This window comes from Nyctibius grandis, chromosome 17, assembly GCF_013368605.1.
Source record: "Nyctibius grandis isolate bNycGra1 chromosome 17, bNycGra1.pri, whole genome shotgun sequence".
NCBI classification, from domain to species: Eukaryota; Metazoa; Chordata; class Aves; order Nyctibiiformes; family Nyctibiidae; genus Nyctibius; species Nyctibius grandis.
Genome location: NC_090674.1, coordinates 6,443,966 through 6,466,261, shown reverse-complemented (window position 1 = coordinate 6,466,261; position 22,296 = coordinate 6,443,966). Strand labels below are relative to the sequence as shown.

General features: G+C 39.9%; 1 protein-coding gene across 1 annotated transcript; it reads left to right on the top strand.

Annotated features, from left to right (window-relative positions):
• The first annotated feature begins 40 nt into the window (after positions 1-40).
• Positions 41-21,962, top strand: SSU72 (SSU72 homolog, RNA polymerase II CTD phosphatase). The gene is made up of 5 exons (XM_068415166.1): positions 41-230; positions 6,769-6,912; positions 18,263-18,402; positions 20,221-20,339; positions 21,371-21,962. The coding sequence occupies exons 1-5, from the start codon at positions 151-153 to the stop codon at positions 21,470-21,472; spliced, it is 585 nt and encodes a 194-aa protein (XP_068271267.1). The 5' UTR covers positions 41-150; the 3' UTR covers positions 21,473-21,962.
• Positions 21,963-22,296: the final 334 nt, after the last annotated feature.

The window sequence follows — 22,296 nt, the reverse complement described above, 5'->3', positions numbered from 1 at the left end:
GGGTTGGCCGCAGCGGGGCGGCGCGGGCCTGGTGACACGTCCCGGCACCGCCCGCCGCCGTGCTCCCGCCGCCATTTTGTGCGAGCCGCGGCCGGGGCCGAGAGGGTTTAGGAGCCGCGGGGAGGGAGCTGGGCTCTTCCCTGCGCCGCTATGCCTTCCTCGCCGCTCCGTGTGGCCGTGGTGTGCTCCAGCAATCAGAACCGCAGCATGGAGGCGCACAACATCCTCAGGTAACCAGGGCCTGCCCGACCCCCTTCCTGCCGGCGGCGGCGCGGCCTGGCCCGCCGCCGCCGGGCCCTGCGAGTGCGTCCTAGGCCGTGGCGGCCGCCTGCCGTCGCAGGCCGCCCCTCCGGACCGCATCAGGGCCCCTTCCTCGGCCGCTGTAGCGCGGCCGCTGGCTGCCTTGCCTGCCCTGCAGCTGGGCTCGAGGGGGCTGTCACGGCAGCGGGGCGCCGCGCCTGGCCCTGCTAGGCCCACGGGCTTGGGGGCTGCATCCCGTTTGCATCCTGGCTCCTCCGGACCCTGCCCCAGGCTGGGTTCGCCGGAGGGGCCGGGGTGGTGGGTCCGCTCCACCGTCGCTGGCGGACCTCCAGATCCAGCGCTGCAAAACACAAGCTGGCGAATTCGACAGATGCAGAACAGCTCCCGTGTCTCGGCATCTGAAAACTTAAACGCTCCTTTTCCTGTTGCAGGAAAACTGGACGAAGTGTTTGGTTCAGAATGTTAAATGCCTCTAAGATTGTGGGGGTTCATCTGTTTAGCACTGCAGTTATTTTCAGCTTGGCTGAATTCAAAAGGGGAGACGGGAGGCTGGGGGTGGACTGACGGACAGGAGAGACCTGATCTGCCTGAAATCGTGTTCTTAAATCTTCCCTACACACTGCAGGAACATGATAAAGGCCTTTTTTTTTTAATTATGCAAAGTAACATTCACATTAAAAGATGCATATTGCTAGCACAGTAAGCCAAACAACTATGTGAAGATTGTGTGCTGCATTTAAATAAAAATAACAGCCTTGAAAAGAATAAATAATACAAGCGTCTGGTCTGGCAGCCATCTTACTGCGAGCAGCATGTGATGCTGTTAGTGCTTAAACTTGGCGTCAGATGTTACCTGTGGCAGTTCTATGAAAACACGGTGTTACCAATAGCTGCTTGGGGAGGGGAGGGATGCTGTTCTGTTGTTCTTCTGCCAGTAATACTGAAACGGAGTTTTAGTTGAAGCCTGAGTACTAAGGACAACATTAAATTCACTTCTAATGTCTAGCCTTTTTCTTCCTCCTTGTTTTTGCAGAAGAAATAAATCACTTCCGCTGTGACTGATGTTCTTCTGGCAAATGTGGCAGGGAAATGTTTTTTTTGAAAGTCACTTCTCCCTTAAGATTTTGATTAAAAATTAACAAAATGTACGTGTTTGGAAAATGTTTATTTTCAGCAGCATCGTATGTAATTATAGTAAGAATAGTATAAATGCTGTTCTAAAGAAATAACTAGCCCATGCAACGAGAGGGATTGTTTGCCAGTAAACTTCATGAAGATATTTGCATTGTCTTGGAGCCAGCCTGCTTTACCAGTCCAGGGTAATGTCTTGCTCCGTGTTGCACTGCAATTTGAAAGAACACGTGATTAAAAGAGGAAGAAGAGTTAGGAAGAGATTGAGGTATTACGTAACTTTAAGGTATTTTGGTAAGACATTACCAGACTTTAAAGGATACAAATGCTACAGCACTGCAGGTGACAACAAAGTCTGGAATCCAACCTTCGATGTTGAACGTCTTAATGAACATTCATAAACAGTACTTTGTAATGTGTAGCCTAGGATCTTGCATAAATATTTTAGATAGGCTTTTTAAAAAAAAAAACATATTTATGCTAGGAAATGTATTAAAATTAACATTTTTGTTCATGTGCTTGTCTTGTATTTGATGAGTCTTTTAGTAGTACATTAGATGAGTACATTACGTGTAATGCTGTGAGGTTTCAGAATTAACTTCTCTAGTCTATTTAATGAATTACAGATTTTAGTTAAGCCAGATTTTTCATGTAGAATTTTTATCAGTCACTTTGCTTATTCCATTCTTCAATTTATAGAGAAAAGTATCTATCAGCAAGGCAGGCTTATTTTACTTTCCAAATGTTAGGCCTACCTAGTGCCTACTAAAACTTGAACTTAATTGTATGCTACTTCGTTTTAAAGCAAAATGATCCTGCAGGAATGTCTGAATTTTAATTTCTGATGCATTTGTAAAACATAAAATTTAGCCCACTACGTATAATATCTAGGTGAAATGTTTGATTTACCTGGTAGGCTTTTGTTTGAAGTACCTGCAGTCCATCACTTCTTGCTTTTATGTTTTTTTTCTTAGCAGTTTATCCTTTTTATTGCGTGAAATTATGGAGTAGTTTAAACAGGCTTGATTTACCATCTTAATGTACTTTTATAACATCCTGGTGTTCTCTCTTTTGGACTCAGAAAAGCAAAATTGTGATACATACTTTCTTTGCACACTTTGGCAATTTGGGGGGTGATGGTGTGTGTTTGGGTTTGTTTTTCTTTCTTTCTTTAAACTTTACATACCAGATAATGAGAGTTACATTTTTTTTGGACACTTATAAACTTTCTGTCCTTTAGATTGCAGTGGTTCATTCCAAAAGGGTTTGCAGTGAGTCTCACTTGCCAACTTGAATTTCTTATTCATCCTTACTGTACTTGATCTCTCTGTGCTGCCACTTGTGCCTCTGGAAGACAAATTATGCATTAGATGTTTTTTTGTATCTGAATAATCAATTTACCAGTTTCTGGTGCTATCTTAGTTCAGTACAGATTCCGTTTGCTTTGTAGTGTACTTGCATATTTTCTAACAAACAAGGTTTTAAACATTTTGTCCTAATCTTCTAACAGAAGTCAGACTGAAGGTCTTTTGAAGTCTGTTAATAGAGTGGTTACCATCACCATAGGGCTATGTTGAGACATTAAAGCAAAGGGAAAAGAGGAAAAGCAATAAGGATTATGTGAGAAGTCATAATCCTTCCTTAAAAGCTGTCAAACTGGATGTCTGTCTGTAACCAGTCCCTAGGTCAAGTCTTACTCATCCTGCATTTCTTGCTTGTACAAACATAATCTGTGTATAGGTCTTGTCTTTTTTTTTTCTTTTCTGGAGTGTGCAGACTTGGGCCATGGTTCTTCAAACATAGAAGAGGAAAGTGGAAGGTTAACACTTCTTGTATTACCAACTTTATTATACAGCAACTTCAACATTTCCATTTGTGTATATTTATTTGGTAGTACACTGATGACCTTTAAAAGGATGTTGTTGTTTCAAACTCATCCAGTGTGTAGGAGGTGCTCTGGTAACTTTGTATTTTCAGGCTCTTAAAGTATAGATACCCTATCTCAATCTCCTGAGTTCGGGGTCTCTGTGCTATGTTTGGTTGTTGTTGTTTTGTTTTTTTTTTTTAATATTGATTAAATGGGATAAGATACTTTTGAAGTGGTCTACAAGGAGGGCACTGTTGCTAATTATTTTCCTGCTACATGTTGCAGAAGAGCATGTATTAAAATGAGTGATTTGTCCCCTGAAAATCTTTACCACTCCTAGCTGCAGTGGTACTGCAGGATTTATTGCATTTGCTTTAATGTTTAGCAATACTTATTGCTGGCCACTGTAAGCAGAGAAGCTGTACTGTTATGACCTTACAGTAAGCTGAAAATACCTTAATGTAGTAACCATGTGTGAGATCCCAAAGCAACAATGAAATAGAAGAAAAGTGTGGATAAAAGTTCATATCTCAGTCTTCATGGATTAATATTACTTCTCCTCTCAGTGCCTGAAACGGAGTGGTAACAACTCTGTCCTGTGTTAGTGTAGTCCTGTGTCGGTCTCGACTTTCAGCAGCAGTTGTGTCCCAGGTGAGACACATCGCAGTGAGCTCTGAGATTCTTTGGGGGGAAATGCAATGACTGTTTTCAGGTTCTTCAGTTAAAAGTCTGTAAACTCATGGGCACATGATTAGTCCATGTGATCTTGTCATAATGAGCTTTGGACTTACACTGAGGTGAGCACACTTGCTGAAAATGAGATCTGTGTGCTGGCTTATATTTGTACTTAGTGTATCGATAGTGTACGTACAATGGCCTTAATAGTATTAACAGAAACAGCTTCCTGAAATTTCACACCACTTACAGGTCTGTTAACGTTTAAGCTTCACATCTTCAGAAATCAGTGCTAGGATAGTATATTGGTATATCTTACCCTTTACTGTTTATGGTAAAGTTGAAGCTCATTATTTTCCATCTTTTGGGTAGTTTTACTAAGCCAAGAACAAATACTAGGTGTACATTGTCTTGTAGAAAATGTTTATTGTTAAAAGGCTGTGCCATATTACAACAGATACTTGATGACTCCATAAGCTAGATCTGTCCAGCTGCTTAATAAAAGCAGGCTCTGTTGGATAATGGTTCTGTGCAGGCGTTCTTCCTTCTCACCCGCCCCACAATCATTGCAAGAAATGTGTTGAAACACTTTCAGAATATTTCATAATAGTACACCTGGTGCATGAATAGTGTAAAAGCTGTACCCTGGCAACTGCTGATGTCAAAGCATGAAATTCCGTGTGAGAAGTGCATATCCTGGCTGTTCAAGGAAGCAATTTTCAATGGGTCATGTGCATTAGAGGCACAAATTTTTGATGTTTGGAACTTCACGTGAAGATTTCTGTTTTGCTTTATACGAGATCATGCAAACTTCAAGGACGTTTTCCACGGTTGGAGATGGGCTTCTTAATGTGTGTGACCCAAGCAGACCTATTTTGAAGAATAATATTAAAGGAAAAATTAAAAGTTAGGAGGGAAGCATAGAAGGAAATACTTTTCTATTGTAATGTTACTGCTTTGCAGTAATGTGGGAGAGAAGGGAAGAAGGTACAAGGTGCCAAAGTTCACTGTTTCTCAGTTAGTTGGTATTAAAATTCTTAGCAAAAATATCTTTAAGTGGTATGTAGGAAAGAAGAAGGGTGACACACCTGGAAAAAGGATCCATTTGAAGCATTAATATTTTAGCACTGCAATTTCTTCTATATGTGTTATAGCTCTCTTCATGTCCAGTAGAAGCAGCAGAATAAAAACTCGGGTCTGGAAGTATTGCAGGGAAAATAAACCAGATGTAACCGGTGCGGTTAGGAGTCGCTGCTAATGTGATGGAGGGCTGGGAGGGGGAAAGAACTGTGCTTTTTTTCTGCTTGCATCCATTTTCAGTCATTAATCCTGCAGAAGGAAGCGAAAAATCATGTATCCTGTCTGTTTACAGAAATAGGAACCTATAAATAGTTGCTGGAAGAAAAAGTGTAGCGAAGCAAGGAAAGAGAAAGGAGGGGCTGTGTTCCAGTAGGACAAATTAAAGGAAATACCACTATTGGTAGTTGCATTGCAGTGTTTGAGCTTGGGGCAAAGCTTGATCACAGTTAGTGTCCGTGTGGAAGCTTTCTGGATCGCTTTGAAGACACCATTTGAAGGCAAACATGCAATTTGAATTGGTGTGTCTTCTACTGAATTTCCTTGCTGTCTTGTGTGTGAAGACCAAGGAGTCAAGATGTGACTTGTCTGTTGTTCAGAATGCGCACTTGGGACTCCTGCACTGGTTCCCAGTCTCCTGATCACTCTTCTCAGAAGAAGGCTCTACAACTTTTTTTTTTATTTTGGGTGTGAGAGGAGGGGCATTGGGTTGTTTACTTGCTTTTTATTTTAACACTGTTCTCTCTACTCAGTCTCTGATAAATCATTGAAGCTGGAACTGTGGGTCCTTAAAAACAAAAGAGATTAAGCCATGGTCTTGACCTGTTTCAGAAGTTAGATTGTCGTTATAAAGCCAAATGTTTCAGCATTCTGGACAATAGCAGTATTATACCATGTAACTTTGTCCATTAGACCACCAGAAAACAATCTTTTTTCAGTCCTGTTACTCAACAAATATATTGCAGTATTCCTTAATATTAATGAAGGATTTGTTGAGGTTCAAGTAGGTGTATTTAGGTTAATCAGAAAGAGCATTTTGGCATTAACCCTAATGACAAGCAGGTTCCTGCTGCTTTTTTTTTTTTAATTATACTTACGAAACAAGTAGTTGTTCATGAGAATGGAATGATGCTATCCCTGGCTTACCCAAGAGTTTTAGGTGCTAGCCAGCAGAATATGTGCCCCATTTCTGTAAAGGTAATTACACAGTATGTTTTTCAGTCCACTTGAGAAAAGTGCCAGGCACGCAAATGTTTGTACTAGGCTAATTAAATTACACTAGAGGTAGTTTTGGCAACGTAGTGAGGGGAGTAATGTAGTTAGCCCAGCAACTTTAGCAGAATATATAAATATTGATCAGTTGGTATTGTTACTTACTTTCTTATATCAAGACAAAAACATCTCTGCCTGTACTGTATTGTCCAAGAGTGAACATAGAATGCACGCTTGTTGCAAATCCAAGATGCCTGAAAGCACAAAAGAAATATCCCAAACGCTACGTACCATAATTCTAAGAAAATTTCATATAGAATATAGACATTCCTTTAGAAATGGTGTGTGTTTCATTGTAACTGTGAGGAAATAGGCATGTTGGATATGCTTGGCAATTTAGTTGATAAGAGTTGCCCAACTGGTTGTGACTTGGCTGATTGCTAAGAGGTGTTTTTAAAATTCAGTATGAGTTTTTCAGCACTTTGGTGTTTAAAGTCTATCCAATCTAATTGCCTTTTCCCTCCCCTTTTCCTTCTGTCTTTCAGCAAACGAGGATTCAGTGTCCGATCCTTTGGAACAGGGACTCATGTGAAGCTGCCAGGACCAGCACCGGACAAGCCGAATGTTTATGATTTCAAAACAACATATGATCAGATGTACAATGATCTGCTTAGGAAAGACAAAGAACTGTATCCCTGTGGCATGGCCTTTTTAAAAAATCCATTATGATTCATCCTTGAAAGGTGTAATTCATTTTTTGGCATTATACATTAGGAATATATAGTTGCTTGACTGGCGATCTTAAAATGTTTTAGGTTTATAGGAGGGTTTTTTACAATGGGCCTCTAATGCTCCCTTGTAAATTGCTATCGAGTTACAATACACACATTCAAAATGCTCTTTTGTAGTATGTAACATGTTTAGCTCTTGAATGAAAGCACATTAATACTATGACAGATTGTCCATTACCTCCACTGCACTGTGGATCATATTTTCTCAGTGCAACAACTGTCCTGATAATGGATATGGGAAGAGCGACCACCTCGACATTAATGTTGTATTTAGCTCAGACAAACTGACAGGTAAGGTTTACAGCATACTTTCTCTGGGAGAGAGGATACTTTTCATAAAGAGCTCACCCTTCTCACTGAGAATTTCTTGATACGTGGTTTGATCTGTGCACTGAAGAAAAAAAATCCTATAGCATATTATAAATAATAGAATCATAGAATCATTGAGGTTGAAAAAGACCTTTAAGATCATCGAGTCCAACTGTAAAAGAATGGACGTAGGAGAGCCCAATAACATACTTAATCCTGGAGAGCAGAGGTAACCAAAGTTATGCACGCTACTGAAAACCGTGACTGAAGTCAAACTGCATGATTTTAGAACACCTATAAAGTTGACTCTTAACATTTCTTTTTAAGAAAACCCACAAACCTACAAAATTAGGGCACTCCATCTAGATATTATTTTCTCAACAAGGGATATGATTTTTTTATGTTTTTTTTTCTAATGTTAAATATGAAAGAGAACTTACTCTAAATAAGAGATTCAGTATATGCTGAATTTCTGTTTAAAAAGAGAACCCTTTAGAGTGAAGTATCCCAGAAATGAGTCTTGGTAATTTAATAGAGCAGTCTTTGCACTTAGTGGTATAAGGTTTTTTCCTAAAACCTTGGGTACAGCCATCTGAAGATCCACGAGGAATGTCTTAATTGTACTCAAACAGCCCAGTTTTCTTGCATCTTTTTGAAAAAATTGGAATAAGCCTAAATAAGTTGTCAGAGATTAGAAAACTTGGAATGGGGTAGAAACTAGTTCAAGCTGTTAACCAAGGAGTCAGCAAACTCAATAACTTTTTGAAAGATAGCTCTACAGTTGTTTGGTAGCACAGATTATACTATGGCTTACTACTACTCAGCAAATTCTCCGTTGTTATTTGCTGACCAGAAATAGTAAATTTGAGCTCCCTGAGACCCCAAGAGTGGCAGCTTCTTTTGCATTGGGCATTGAAAGACTTCTGTTAAGAAGGGCTGGGCTGTTTGATTAAACCTGTATAGCACAGTAAGAACTGATTAAACATGGGAATACCTTTCTGCATGGTGTTCCACACAAATGGTATCCCTCACAGGGGTATTGGTTTCCTAATATCTAGTTAGAGGTCCTTTTTTTAAAGAAAATCCAAATGTAGGGTATAGTCTTAATGAATCGCGTGTGATGCGCTGGGGTTTTTTTTGTATCCCTCTGCCTATAGAAAAAAGGAAAATCTTGCAAACCCATCTTAACAAGGTATGCCATATCTTGATTAAAAAAGAATTGCTTCAAAAGAAAATTATGCACGCTCAATTATTTGAATTGAGAAGTAATTTTAACAAGCACTAACGACTTGTCATTTCCTTATTGCGTTCTTCGTTGCTGCTGTACTGAATATGGCACTGCTTTAAGGTAAAACCAACAGAAAGCCTACCTAGTCCCTCCCATTCGGCATACTTTGGAGTTACCATTTGGGTTCTGCTCCGTGCTGGAGACAGTTGCTGTGATCCCCAGATGTATTTGCAGTGTTACAGTTAAACCTTTACTCATGATAAAAGAAAGCAAGTTTAAACAATAGCTGTTGCAAGGGAAATAGGTCAAGAACAGTTGCCTCTACATCTCTGCATTTTTGATTCTCAGATAATACAAGTTAAGGTTTTCAAAGTGAAGACTGTGTCAGTGCAGAAAGAAACTCCATTCCAAGAAATGGATTTTGAGGATAAAGACTTCTACAGTAACCAAAACCAGACCTGCTCTCATCAGAGTTGTGGAGTAGTTTTTTGTGAACCAGGGTCATGTGGGCTCTCGGGTTTTTTGAGTGAGTGTTACTTCATAGAGGTGATGGGCATGCAGACATTACCTGCTGAAGGGTGGGAGGGCCTGCTCCTATGATGGGCTTTGAGGGTATGGGAAAACAAAGGAGGGTGTGGTTCTTCATATGATTTAGCTGCTTGTTCTGTTCCCCAGCCTTGCTTTCATGAGCTAAGTGGAGATGTCTGTCATCTGTAGCCTTTCCATGTGGTTTGAAATTGTATATCTTGGTGACAACTGGCTGCTTGTTCCCATATTCCAGTGATGGGACACATGAAGTTTGAGTGCTCAGCATTCAGTACTCCCTCACTTAGGAGTGATGCCATTCCTCCAGTTCTGTGTGCCAACAGGAGTCCAAAGTGTGATGGACACTAGACACTCGGTGAAATTGTGGCTGTAAGGGACTTAGAACGTTCTCTGTTGGCCAGCCCAGGAAACTACCCGTTTCAGGAAGCAGTAGTCTCAAACAGAAACGAGCTTTTGCAGTGTTGGACATCAGTCAGAGCAAGGTTAAAAATGTGTTAAGAGTGAAAAAATCCATTGAAACTCTCTTACTCACTCGTGGAAAGGAGGGAGAACTATCCAAAACCCACTCTGTAGAGACTAGAAGCACCTTCCTTGCAGTTAATTAGTGAAATACAGAGCACAAGCTCATGTACCTTGGAGGCATACGTTGAATTTCAGAAGCACAGGAATAAGGGATTAACGGAGCCAGGCATACAGATTCAGTTGAGTAGGTGATTACAGTATATCTGAAATGGAAGTACTTCAAAGCATTTTAAGATGTGATAGTTAAACCTTGTAGTTAAAATAAGTATCCACATCTGCCATTGCATTTGAGAACATTGCGTTTAAATTCCCTGGGTCCTAATAGAGGGCTGCAACAAAACCATTTAAGGCTGTTCTGAACATGTCTTTTGGTTGCTTTTTAAAATATTATTCTATTATAATTTCTAGGAGAAGAACAGAGGGTTCTACTACTAATCTGTAGGAGACATGACCGATGTCTGCAGTAACTCTCTGGGGCTACGTGTGCGTAGTATAGATACACAACCTCGTATTTGCATGTGTAACCAGACCTCTCAAAGACAGGCCCATATGATTACTTGCCCCTTATAACTGTGTGAAGGGTTTTAAGGACTTAGTTCTAATTATATGATGGTGACTTTAAAGATGAAGCAAAAACAGAGGAAAACTGGTGAGCCTTGCCTTCAGGTGAATGCAAAAACTAGTCAAGGATGAAACTTCCTAAATGCCAGTTTAAATCTGCAACAGCAGTGGCTTTTAATGCCCAGTGATAGGAACTGTTCAAATGGCAAGTTGACCAGAATTCTGCAGCAGTAGCTCCTGAGTTCTGTATCAATATTAACTAACTCCATGATTGATTGTTTCTTTCCCTTTCTCAACACTGATGTATCTGTGACCTTCAGATGGAAGATACCGAAGGATTTCCATAGATAGGTTTTTTTAATTAGGATTTCTAGGCAGCCTGCCTCTGCTCCGCAAGCTTGGCCTACTGCTCTGTTTCCTACTTTTTTTACCCCCTCTTTTAATTTGACCTGCTCTCTAACTGCAGCATAAAAATGAGCATAGCTACGTTTGGTCCTCATTTGGCAATTTCATCTCAGACTTGAATGAGGGGAGAGAAGTGACAGTGGACTTCTACCCCCCTTGAAGGGGTTACCTCAGATTAACACAAAACTACTTCTGTGCCAACATAAGGGATTTTTTTTCCTTATATTGATTCCAAAACAATTTCCATCTTCAGGGTAATGACTAATTTCTTCAACTAGCATTAGTTGCAAGACAGTAAAATCTCTGTGCCTGGCTTCTGGGATGTTTATGCCATTTTTATTGGTTATGCAGAAAGATAGTGAATACATTTAACAGATGGACTGAAGGCACATTATCACACAGTTTGCAAATATACATTTCCCCTTGTTCTTTGCTCTTATATTTGTAACTAAAGATACAGAATTTTTTGCCAGAGCATTTTATCTTGCAGGGTTTTCTGCTTAAACTTTGTGTATGGAGTATTAGTTCATGTCTGCCACCTTTTAAAATGGTAGAGCTTTTAGGTATAAATCACTTTTATTTCTATGTAGGCAAAATTAGCATTCTCCTGCTACCAGCATTGCTGCTTACTGAAGCTAAAGTTAAGCAGCTCTAATTGAATCTTGTGGAATCAGAGCTTCTACCTTTACTAAAGCATCTAGAAACTTGCAGCAAAACCAACAGTTTTAAGTTATAGAAGATAGTTTTGTGAAGAATACTACTGTGAAGAAAGAAATTTGATTTAATTTACTGGGAAGAAATAAATCTTCATAGTTTTAGCAATTAATTTTGATGCTTTTGACTCTTGAGGGATCAAGTTATGTTCATGTAAGACAAACCTTTTAACACTTTTGGGTATGGAAGAGCAAGTGAAAGTTTGATGCTTCATCATTTTTGTTTAATGATGCTGATCTTAAAAAACTTCTCAGTACTGCCAAAGGTACAGATCGTAGAAATTGAGTGAACTGTGCCAAACTTTTCTGATAGTCTACATCTGAGATGGATTATATGTCATCCGCTTCCGTGAACCATTTTGAAAACTCACTTCTGTGTAGCTTGCCCCGTGTCCACATAGTATGGCATAAAACATCTTTCAGCTACTTACAGAGGAGCGTTTTGAAAACTGCTAACAGACAGAAATGAAAGATTGTTTTGAAGCTTTGGATGCATTTGGGAACGTGATCAATTACCCACGTCTTGATAGAAGGAAGATCAGAAAAATGTGAAAGGTAAGAGAAATCTGAGTAACATGGCCATTGTTACCATTTTCCACTGGTCATACTCCTTCTGCTCTTAGAGTACACAAGAGTGTGTGCAGGCATGTGCTTCAAGCATTGGCAGGATTATTTGGATCACTGTTTTGGGAAGGATAGCTTATATCCTTCGATGTATTTCAAATATAATTGTTCTGGCACGTGGGGATCCAGGTGCCAGATTTATTCAACTAGAGTAAACATAGCAAGGTTTCAGCGATGGACCAACATGTAAAGAAGTTTAGCAGTGCAAATTAGAAGTCTAGCATGGGAGGGGCAGGAGTGGTGTGGGCCAGTTTCTTACTTTCCATCTCAGTAGAAACAAGTTGTCTGACTATGAGATCCCACACAAGATACAGAATAGTTGCTGGTGTGGAATTCTTGTTGGAAGATCTTGTTCATGTGTGCTGCTAGTGTACATACAGGAAGTGTCTGAAGGGCTTCCTACCCCACATAGAACTCAGTCAGCCCTGAGAAATTCATATACATGAGAGCTCTTTTCCAAAAAAAATCTGCAATAAACTTCAGACAGAAAGTCAGCAAGAGAGGGAATTTAATATAAATAGAAATATGCATTTAGATGCTTACTTTTCCCAACTGTGATGCTGCTACTTTATGGGATACTTATTTTTGACTGATTTGATACAGAGTAGTGAAAGTAGTGTTAAAATCAGAAGTAGTGTTAATTACTGAAGTCTCTGTTTTCAGGATTTGTGAAAGAAATTCAGACTTTCTGCCATATACATCTAATTGGCATAGCATAGCTATCGCTTCGGGAAAAGACCTGAAGTGATTGAAGTACTATCAGGAGACAGTAAGTTGGGATGAGGGGGAGAAGGTGTTCTAGCTCTGTTGCTGCCCAGTGACAGAGTTGGAAGTCTTCAGTATGTTTATAATTTAGTGCAAGAATAGAAGCATGCTAATGACAAGTGTGAGAAGGGCTTATTGTGAGGAGTGTTTACCCAAGGCACGCAAGTTGTGAGTACGTAAGCTTTGCAAAATTGGTTGTTAATCAGACTGTGGATTAACCACATTCCGTAGCGCAACACTACAAACAGGAGACTGAAGAACAGAGGAATGTTTGCTGCAGACCTCATCCAGCATATTTCTTGCTCTGCATGCTGCTCTTTAAAAGTGGCCCTGCTGTCTTTATGAGTGTGTTCTCAGGTTTCCCAAACATGTTAAATGAAATGGCTTAATTGATTTAGGTTTTGTAATACTTGTGTTTTGCTTTGTCTAAGTTACCCTATCCAGCAATAACTCTAGCTGAAAATTACCTGTGATTTCTACAGTACAAAGCAGTGACAACAACGGAAACCAATTTGAAAATAGTTGTTGCAGACCCTGTTTCTCTGAGACATTAAATGGAATTACTAGTATTTTTCTCACAGACCTCTCTTCTTCACAACTACCTCAAAGTACTTCCCCTCGCCCAATCCTATGACACTTGCTGCTCATCTTCTGAAATCTGGCACTTGTTTCTAAACCTGAGAAGAGCGTCCAGAAGTAATGTGGGATACTTAGGAATCTTCTTGTGATTCCCTCTTGCTTCCCTGCTGGTCCTGATAATGATTTCTGTATTCCTTTGTTACATGTCCATGTCGCGTACTGGACTTACCAGTAGGTTGAGCTGTCTTGCCAAGTGACCAAGACACTGTAGATTCCATTAATCAAAAATCAAACTCTTGAAGTACACACTTGGATGAAGTGCATAGTCAGCTGTTTGATGGCATGGTCAAACATGCCATATCTTTGAAGTCATCTTGTTGTGTTCCGTCACTAGTATCCTTGTCTTTCTGGTACGTCTGTGATATCCCTCCTCCAACTCTTTGCCATAGCTCCCTTTCTTTTCCCCTTTGACAGCTTGTATCTGTCCAGTTTCATCCTCAAATATAGTTTCAGCTGTTCAGCACTGACAAGTCATTGGCACTTGAGCTCTTTGTGACGTGTGGGTATGTAGCCCTCAGCTTTAGGGCTCAACCAGACTTGGGGAAATAAGCATGGCTAGCATGTTGTTCTACGTGGACCAGCTACTGTGAGCGTGCTCAGTTGGATTTTATCTGTGCAGCTTGCAGCTTAGAAACGCTGTGTAGTTGTCCTTCACAATGAAAAACAAGTGACACTTCAGTTCTTTGCCAGTCATTAATGCAGGCACGAATGTTATCAGAAATGTTACTTAACCCAAATTAGTATTTTTGTGATAATTAGGGATGTCATATTCTCAGTGTTAAGACTGTAAGTTACGCAGTGTTACAAAAGACTTGGGAACAAACTCTGGTTTGTACCGAAACCACACAATTTCAATTTCAATTCCAAAGGAAAGGTGATTTGCTTACTCTGGATGTGACAGGTAAGCAGTTCTTGCAGTCATAATCACAGTTGCTTGGAAAGTAGAATTTGTAGTGCTAGTGCCCATTTTTAGTCCTTTTTTCCCTGTAAAAGGAAGTGATTCTGAAGGTGGAAGAAGGTTGGGCAATACCCCCCCCCCCACACACACACACTTCCTTTAAGGAAATGTCTAGTTCCTAGGCATTTTGCCCAGCAGGGTTTAACACAACGTATTTTATGTTTATTATACAGATACTAATAAATTAAGATTATATGGAAAAGAGACCTGCAAATGCCATTTCTACTAGTGTGAGCAGCATTCTGCTCTGCTGCTGTTCTTTCACAAAGAAGAATTGCAGTATTTGAGTATGGTGAAGCTGCACCAAAATAAATGATCAGCACGTCAGGTTTGTTTGAAGATGTAGAAGCTTTGGGTGCCAGCCATTACTTTAAAGATTTTTTTTTTTTTTCCTAAAAAGTGTGTATACATTTTAGCAAATGTAGTTTGCCCAATTATGTTTAATAAATTGGTCTCTAGTATATTTTAAATGACTATGTAATTAATTTATATACCCCCAAACTTTCAGCTCAAATCACTTGTGGGTTTTGTTTTCAGTTTCACCTGGGAGTTAAAATGAAACTTACTGAATACTTTAGTCAGTAAGAGATCATTTTTATCATACAGGATTTTAACTTAAATAGGTTAATATATTGGTATATAAATTGTGTAGCCCAACATTTATCTCATTTAAGTTTAGTCATCTGCAGACTAGTCATCTTGATGGGACGTGACTGGATGCCCTTATGCCAAGAGGAGAGAAAGGGATATTTTAGATGATTTTTTTTTCATGAGGGTGGAAGAATTAAAACGGAGTAGCAAGGCTGCAGATATGCCAGATTCTTTTTCACCAGCTATCATGGAAGACTTTCTACCTTGATGACCTTAGACGTAGATGTTTACATACAGCCTTCTAAACCTGCATGATGGAATTCATCTAAATTTCTTCTTAAGGTGTGAAAAATACTTCGGTGAACAAATTACTGGTGAACTGGTTAGAGGGGTGAAGGATGGTTGGCCGTGTGTTGGGCAGAGACCTGTCGAGTGGATGGGAAAAGGCATTTCTGGTGTCTGTGATGGGAATTTTAAATTTGAGTAGCAGAAGCTATAAAAGCTTTAGGGGTTTAATCTAAACACACAGCTCTTATTATTTTTTTTTTTTACATACATATCTTCATCAATACATTATTATGGGATATCCTTACGTAAATGGAGAGAACACACAGTAACAGTAGAGACAGCTGAGTATAGCTATCCCCGTAAGAACGAGCAACAACGCTGTGTCTATTGGAAAACTCAACTTGTATTGCAACATCTCCTTTTTGTATCAAGTCTTTCCATTACTGAGTTGTCATGCATGAATTTCATTATATTGTGGATCTGTTTAGCATAGTTATTCCAATAAAGGTGGTATCTGAATTGGACTCACTGTAAAAATGTGATGGATTTACTCCACCGATAGTTTGCAGTAGGTGAAGGCCTCTTAGATAAATGTGTGCATGTTTTGTTGTCTTTCTGAGCATGATAGTCTTAAGAAGGCTGCTATGGCCAGACAACATAACAGCACTGAAAGCCAGGTGAAAATTTTGTGAGTACCTTCTGAAGAAGTGACTGCTGGAAAAAATAATAGCAGGGATGCATAGGCTAGGGAGCATGGAGCTGAAATCTCTTGGAAGGAAAGCAAAGTCTGACTTAAATGATTCAACATCTGGCAGTATAGTAGAAACCATTAATAAGTTGTAATACCTTTGCATTCGCCTGAGCTCATGAAGAGAAAGAAGCTGGGTTATGATTATGCGTTGAAAACAGTCATGCAGATCACGTTCCCCTGCTTGCTGAAGGGATGGTATGCTGTTTTTTTCCAGGTGAAAAATGTTTCAGACAACCAAATATGAAAGTGTCATGAATCTTAACTGCTTATTTCAATCTCCTTTTATAGGCAGATGGACCCTTGGAAAAAAAATAGCTGTAAGTTGGCAGCAGAAAGCTCGGCTGTGTGAAGCAGAAAGCTTGACTGTGTGGGTTTTTTGAATATGCGTAATTCTGTCTCCAAGCTCAGTCAGTAAAGCTAGGGGACAGATGCCAGCAACATTTTATCCTAGAAAGGGGAAAAAAAAAAAAAAAGAACCCCAAAAAGTGTGTGGGTTGTTGTGGATTTTTTTCCCTTGAACTGCATGATGTAGAAATGAGGACTGTAGAGCCCAGAAAGGGCTCACCTTCAAAATGCACACGGCAATGCCGCCAGATGTTTACAAGTCTTTTGAAAATGGGTTTGCATCATTTTCGTGCTTTGCAAATAACCAGAGGTCTGAAATGGCTACAGTGAAGTGGATTTTTCCAAGCATGGCAAACCCAAGGAGAGTTTGCGGGGGTACTGTGAGGAAGCAGTGGGTGCTGGTGTACAAGAGCTGCTTGTGAGATAGCTTTGGGCTATGAAGGATAATTCTTTAATTACATAGGGAGAAATTTTTGGGGGAAGAGTGGTAGAAGGCTCGGGGGTGACCTGAAGAAAAGAAATGCAGTAGAAGTCAGTTGGCTGAGAGAGAATTAACAACATATATTTGTGGTAAACAACATATTGTTCAATTTGTGATGCAAAATTGAAATTTTCTTTAGTGAAGTAGTTAAAGTGCAGTGATGCAGACACATAAGAGAACTGAACATATTTCCATATCAAGTTGACTCTTGTAGGTAGAAAGATGGGTTTAATTTTTAATATAGCTTAAACACTTAAGACATAAAAGCTTTGGAGGCTGTTTGCTTGAAAACTGTTCAAGAACACTTTGAATCATATAGATTAGCAGGTGTAGGTCTGGCTGCCTTGAGATACCAGAGGGCAACTGCAAAAAGGTAGGCAGAAAGTTGCTGGTCTTTTGTTACAAAAGATTAGGACCGTTCTCTGAAAAGAATTAAGATCCTGCTAGGTATGTGTATGACCTTTTCAACAAGGAAATAAGCCAAGGTTACCTTTTACATACTTGCTGCTAATGATGGAAATTTTTTTGCTCAGAATCCTTCTGTTATCTTAAGAAATTATTATAGACTGTTATCCTTACTGCCATTTTAATTTTAAAAATACATACTTGGATGGCTAAAAATAGTGCTGCTTCAAAGCAAGGAAGAGATGCATCAGTTTCCAGGCTTTCTTAATTCAAACCTTTCCTGGTATTCCTAATTTACCCATACAGCTTTGCCTTCAGAGGGAGTTTGGTTTTAGTCAAGTGGGCAGATTTGTGTGGCAGTCAACTCTGGTGTCTACTGCATGTCCAGAAGGCTGAGAAGGCAGTGGGATGAGTGAATCCTGTCTGAAAGGGGGATACAGGACGTAAATTTGAGCCTCAAGGTTACAGTACCAGCATAAATATAGCTACCAAGCAGCATAACAGATTCCTTTCACACAGTGCCTGAAGTTCTGACAGGCATAAAGTCAGTGGTTTTCTTCATTCCCATTTATATATTTTGGGATATTTTTTAAGGGATGACAATTCTGTGATTTATTTAATTTTCTTTGGAAGTTCAGTTGCATAAACCTGAGGCCTGAGTGGGACTTCATGCAGATGTGCAGTTGACACTGGGAACACCATATAACTGACTTCCAAGACGGAGGCCCTGGAGTGAGGGGCAGTGACTTGCATGAATGTAGGACATTCTGCTCGCACAAACAGCTGAGTCTGTGTGTTCTAAGCATTATGGATGTAAAAGAGTTGCCCAAAAAGTTGTCCTTCTGAGGAACTGAGCTCTTCTGAGGGCCTTTTAAAGCTGTCTCTGCCATTGTACTAATGACAATGACAGGCCTCTGAAAACCATGAACTGCAGGAATTACCCTCATGGGGGATCATGCTGCCACCTCAGGAATCTATTTAGTGGTCACTGATCTTTATATTTGCAAACAGAAAGAATCTTACTTTAAAGATACAGTAATAACTTATCTTGTGCTGGTCATTTGCTCGAAAACATGACTTTCCTTAAAGTAAAGGTACTTAACTCAAGTGATTTCAGATACACACAGAATGGGATTTTACACATGTTGGACAGAAATAAGAGAATCAAGCCACGACCAGAAAGATTCCAGAACTGCAAAGATGTTTTTGATTTGATCCTAACGTGTGAAGAAAGAGTCTATGATCAAGTAGTAGAAGGTAAGGACCTTGAACTGATAAACCAAGTTAACTTTGAGTGCTTTTTTTTCCCCCTCCCCCCTGAAGTCCTTCACAAATCTGGAAACATCTCTGTCTCCTCTGACTACTGCTGCTGGAACACCAGCAGGGACAAGAGCTCGCAGTCCATTGATGTAGACTTTATGTACCAGAGAAGTGATGGCTGAAGACTTATTTCTAAAAGATGCTGGTGTTGGCAGCTACACAGAATGTGTATGTGTAGCAGTTTTAAGGGCTGACATAAGGAAAGAGCAAGCATTTGGAGAAACTGAAATACATGTTTGGTTTAAAAATGCTCATGGATCTAGAAAACTAGCAAGTTGTATGTGCTGAGCATTTTTTCACCCTTGGTTGATGGGAAACAAAGTCTAAGCTGTCTTCCTTATGCAACTTCCCTTCCCTTCTCTGCGGAAGGCTTCCTGTGACCTACCAAGGGGTTTATCCATGATAAATACCTCCTGTGCAGGTGGAGGAACTGTTCTTGAGTGTGGTTAACGCTCTGCAAACATGCTATGGCTTTGCCCTTAAATGAGTCAAAGTGAGATATGCCAGAAGAATCTCAGCTGGGGATTGGGTTCTACATGAACCCAGTGCAGCAAGCTTGATGTGAACTCGCTGAAAGTCCTGGGGTTTCAGCAGTGACTCAGTTAGCTCTTGGGCTGAGAACCCTGCCTCTCTGGAAATGCTGGACACAGGCTTATGTGAGGTTTAAGGTGTTTCCCTTACACTGAAAGATCAGCCAGCTGAATTAGTATCGTACACATAATTTAAAAGGCTGTTGCCTTGGCTTTCAGTCCTCAGTGGTCATGTCACAAGCGATGCAGAGCACGATACGTTTGGGTTTCTGCAAGCTGAGCAGTTAGTGTTCCGAATATGTGTGTGTTTGAAATGTATTGGTAAGTTCTGAGAGCAACTCAGTGAATCTTCAGCGAGTTCAGCATGTCTTACACAGAAAGCAGCTTTCACTCTCATGTTTTAGGTGAGCATCCTGAGGAAGGGAGGTGAAGAGCAACCACTTGCTGATTTTCCAGTTGTGCATCTCTCTAAATTCATGGTAATGCCCTTCATAATTGACCCATTGGTCAAGGGAAGAAGGCTTGAGTGCTACCAAATGGCTTTAGATGTGGAAGCTGGAATTTTGAGATGGAAATCTCAACAGATTTGCCAAACTGAAGTTGCAGAATGGGGTTAGGAAGGAATAACTTGTAGCTTAAAACCCGTATGTAATAGGAAGGCTGTGTTAGAGAGGCATAACAATAATACATGGGTGGATTAGGAGGAAAAGGATGTTTTATTTTTTTCCCCCTTCACCCCTTGTTAATAAGCAGAACACATTAAAGCTAGAATTTTCTAATAGGACGATCAGTGTTTAACTCGTAGGAGTTCACCTTGCAGTTTAATTTTCAGTGGGGGATGTACAGTGCTTTTTTAAAAAAACGCAATTAAAGCTCTCCAGGTGAGGAAGCCCAAGATTGTTCTTGACTTTTGAGAACCTTGATCTTGGTCTTTAAAGACTGTCAGAGTAAAGGGAGCAGTAACTTTTCTTGACTGGGGCAAATAAACTGTCATGACCCTTCCACAAAACTGAATTCTTTCGCTTCCAAAACCCGTCTTGTTTTTGAAAGAAGAGGGACTATCGTATAAGACAATATTAAATAAACATTTTTCTAAAAACAAGTTTGGAGAAGGCAGAGGTGGACAATGTCTATGTATTTTTAAACATCTTATGAATACTCTGTGTAAAATATGATACTATACCACCAAAAGTTTTGCTGTTACGTGTGTTTTGTTTTCAACTAGATTTAAATTCCAGAGAGCAGGAGACATGTCAGCCAGTACATGTGATCAATGTGGACATTCAGGATAACCATGAGGAGGCAACCCTGGGTGCTTTCCTTATCTGTGAGCTCTGCCAGTGTGTAAGTAGAGAAGGCTCCTTGCCTGTGGGTACCTTGGACCCAGCTGACTGCACAGGGGTTGGGGTTTGCTCCTTAAAGGTGCTGTGTATTGCAGAAGTTAAGTAAAATCCATGTCAAAAGACATAAGTTTCCAAATTCTTGTGGTTATTTTTGGAGCTGTTGTGCAAACAGATGAATCATAACGGGGTTCATGGCTTCCAAAGTGGACTCTGTGCACATTCAACACCAATGCATTGATAGCTTACATGAAAAGCAGTGTGGCAAAGCCCTGCACATCACCCTTACACATGTCAAGCCCCAGCCTCAAAATACCGTTCCTGTCAAAAACATCCATTTCAAAAGCAGTTGTAATATGTGGGATTTGAACATCAGAGTTGCATCCTGGATCATGATACATTGAAAACCATCCTGTGTAGGTGTGTTTCATAGTACCACCCTGTTGTGGGTATGATGTGGAAGAAAAAAATGGTGCCTTCTGCCGTCTGTATTCAGGGCCCCAGCCCTTGAAGTAAGACTGAAATAAGCTGCACTTGAAACAGTTGATGTAACTGTCAAGAGAACAGAGAAAGTATCACTGTCCTACAGTGTGCAAGTTTGAGTTCACCTATTCTGGTGTGGCAACAGGCTTTTTTTTACTCCAGCCTGTGTGATCTATTCTGGTCTTAAATCCTTTCCAGATCCAAAAAGCCTAAGAGAGTTCAAGGACTTGAAATTTTAGCCATCTGCTCAGTGTGCTTGTAGCTATTCTGAAGCTTCCATTTGTTACCTAGTGAGGATGGATGTTGCCTACTCAACAAAGTACTAGTTAAGTGCCAGTTCGGTGGGTTGGAGAAGGAAGGATATACAGATAAACATGATGCAAAATATATACATTTGGGAATGCTGGGAGTCTCTTAAAGCCCCCAGCGCTGCGCTGTTTGGTGCAGTCTGATGGTTTAGATCTCACAGCAAGCCAAAAGCATTGAATTATTAGTTTTCTAAACTACATCGTGTCCTTGGAGTCCCGTTGCTTAGTGTTTTTTCTCTTCTAGATACAGCACACAGAAGACATGGAAAATGAAATAGATGAGCTGTTACAGGAATTTGAAGAGAAAAGTGGAAGGACTTTTCTTCATACTGTCTGCTTTTATTAAAGCACATCTGTCTCTTAGGCCTTAATACAGATGAGGGAAGCATGTGTTTAAAGTTCTGATTATACTGTATTTTCCTGGAAAAATGGATATTGATCTTCTTTTTTTGTTTAAAAACTCCTTTTCAGTGTCTTTTTGTTTTGTTTCAGGTGTTCTGTCACAGGTAGGCAGAGATACTGGTTGGGGTTGTACATATGAGATGAATAAAAGTATGCACAAAGGCCACCTATTTAAAAATTAAAATCAAGATTTTCTTTAAATCCTACTTTATTACAAGTAGGTTTTTAATTATAAAGAGAATGTTTCTTGAATATAAGTTTATAATGTATTTTTCCAGCTTACAAATTTATTTTATTTCAGTTGTGCTTTTTTTTTTATTTTAATGTGACAGAATGACTGAACTATGTGAGGATATGAATGGAACAATGAAAAATGAGTATCTGTATATTATTAGATATAAAGTTGGAATCATCCAATAAAAATGAAAAACCTGTAGGTTTGTCTGTGTTCAAAATAGAAGATAAGTAAGTGTGACTGTGCTCTGTGGGATAAAACAGCGTCTGAAGTAGCACGAGAATGCTCATTCATCCAAAGTGTCTTGGAGAGGGTAGTGACAGCAAGAAGATCTTGACAGGAATCAAAAGACCCAACTGTGCCCTTGTCCAGAGGGGCTGTGTGTTTGGGCAGCTCATGATGATTTTTGATCCTGTGTTGAGCTAAAATGAACTGCTTTCTCTGCATGAGTTAGGGCACTGCCGGGAAATCTTTTGGGGTCTCAATTGCTTTTGAATTTATTGTGTGTGAGATTAATAAGACGGTGAGGTTGT

Bases quoted from the DNA above. Each gene is read 5' to 3' on its own strand.
- SSU72 (XM_068415166.1), top strand. From the start codon at position 151: ATGCCTTCCTCGCCGCTCCGTGTGGCCGTGGTGTGCTCCAGCAATCAG. The intron at 231-6,768 runs GTAACCAGGGCC...TCTGTCTTTCAG, and splicing joins GAGGCGCACAACATCCTCAG to CAAACGAGGATTCAGTGTCC. The intron at 6,913-18,262 runs GTATCCCTGTGG...AAGTGATTTCAG, and splicing joins CTTAGGAAAGACAAAGAACT to ATACACACAGAATGGGATTT.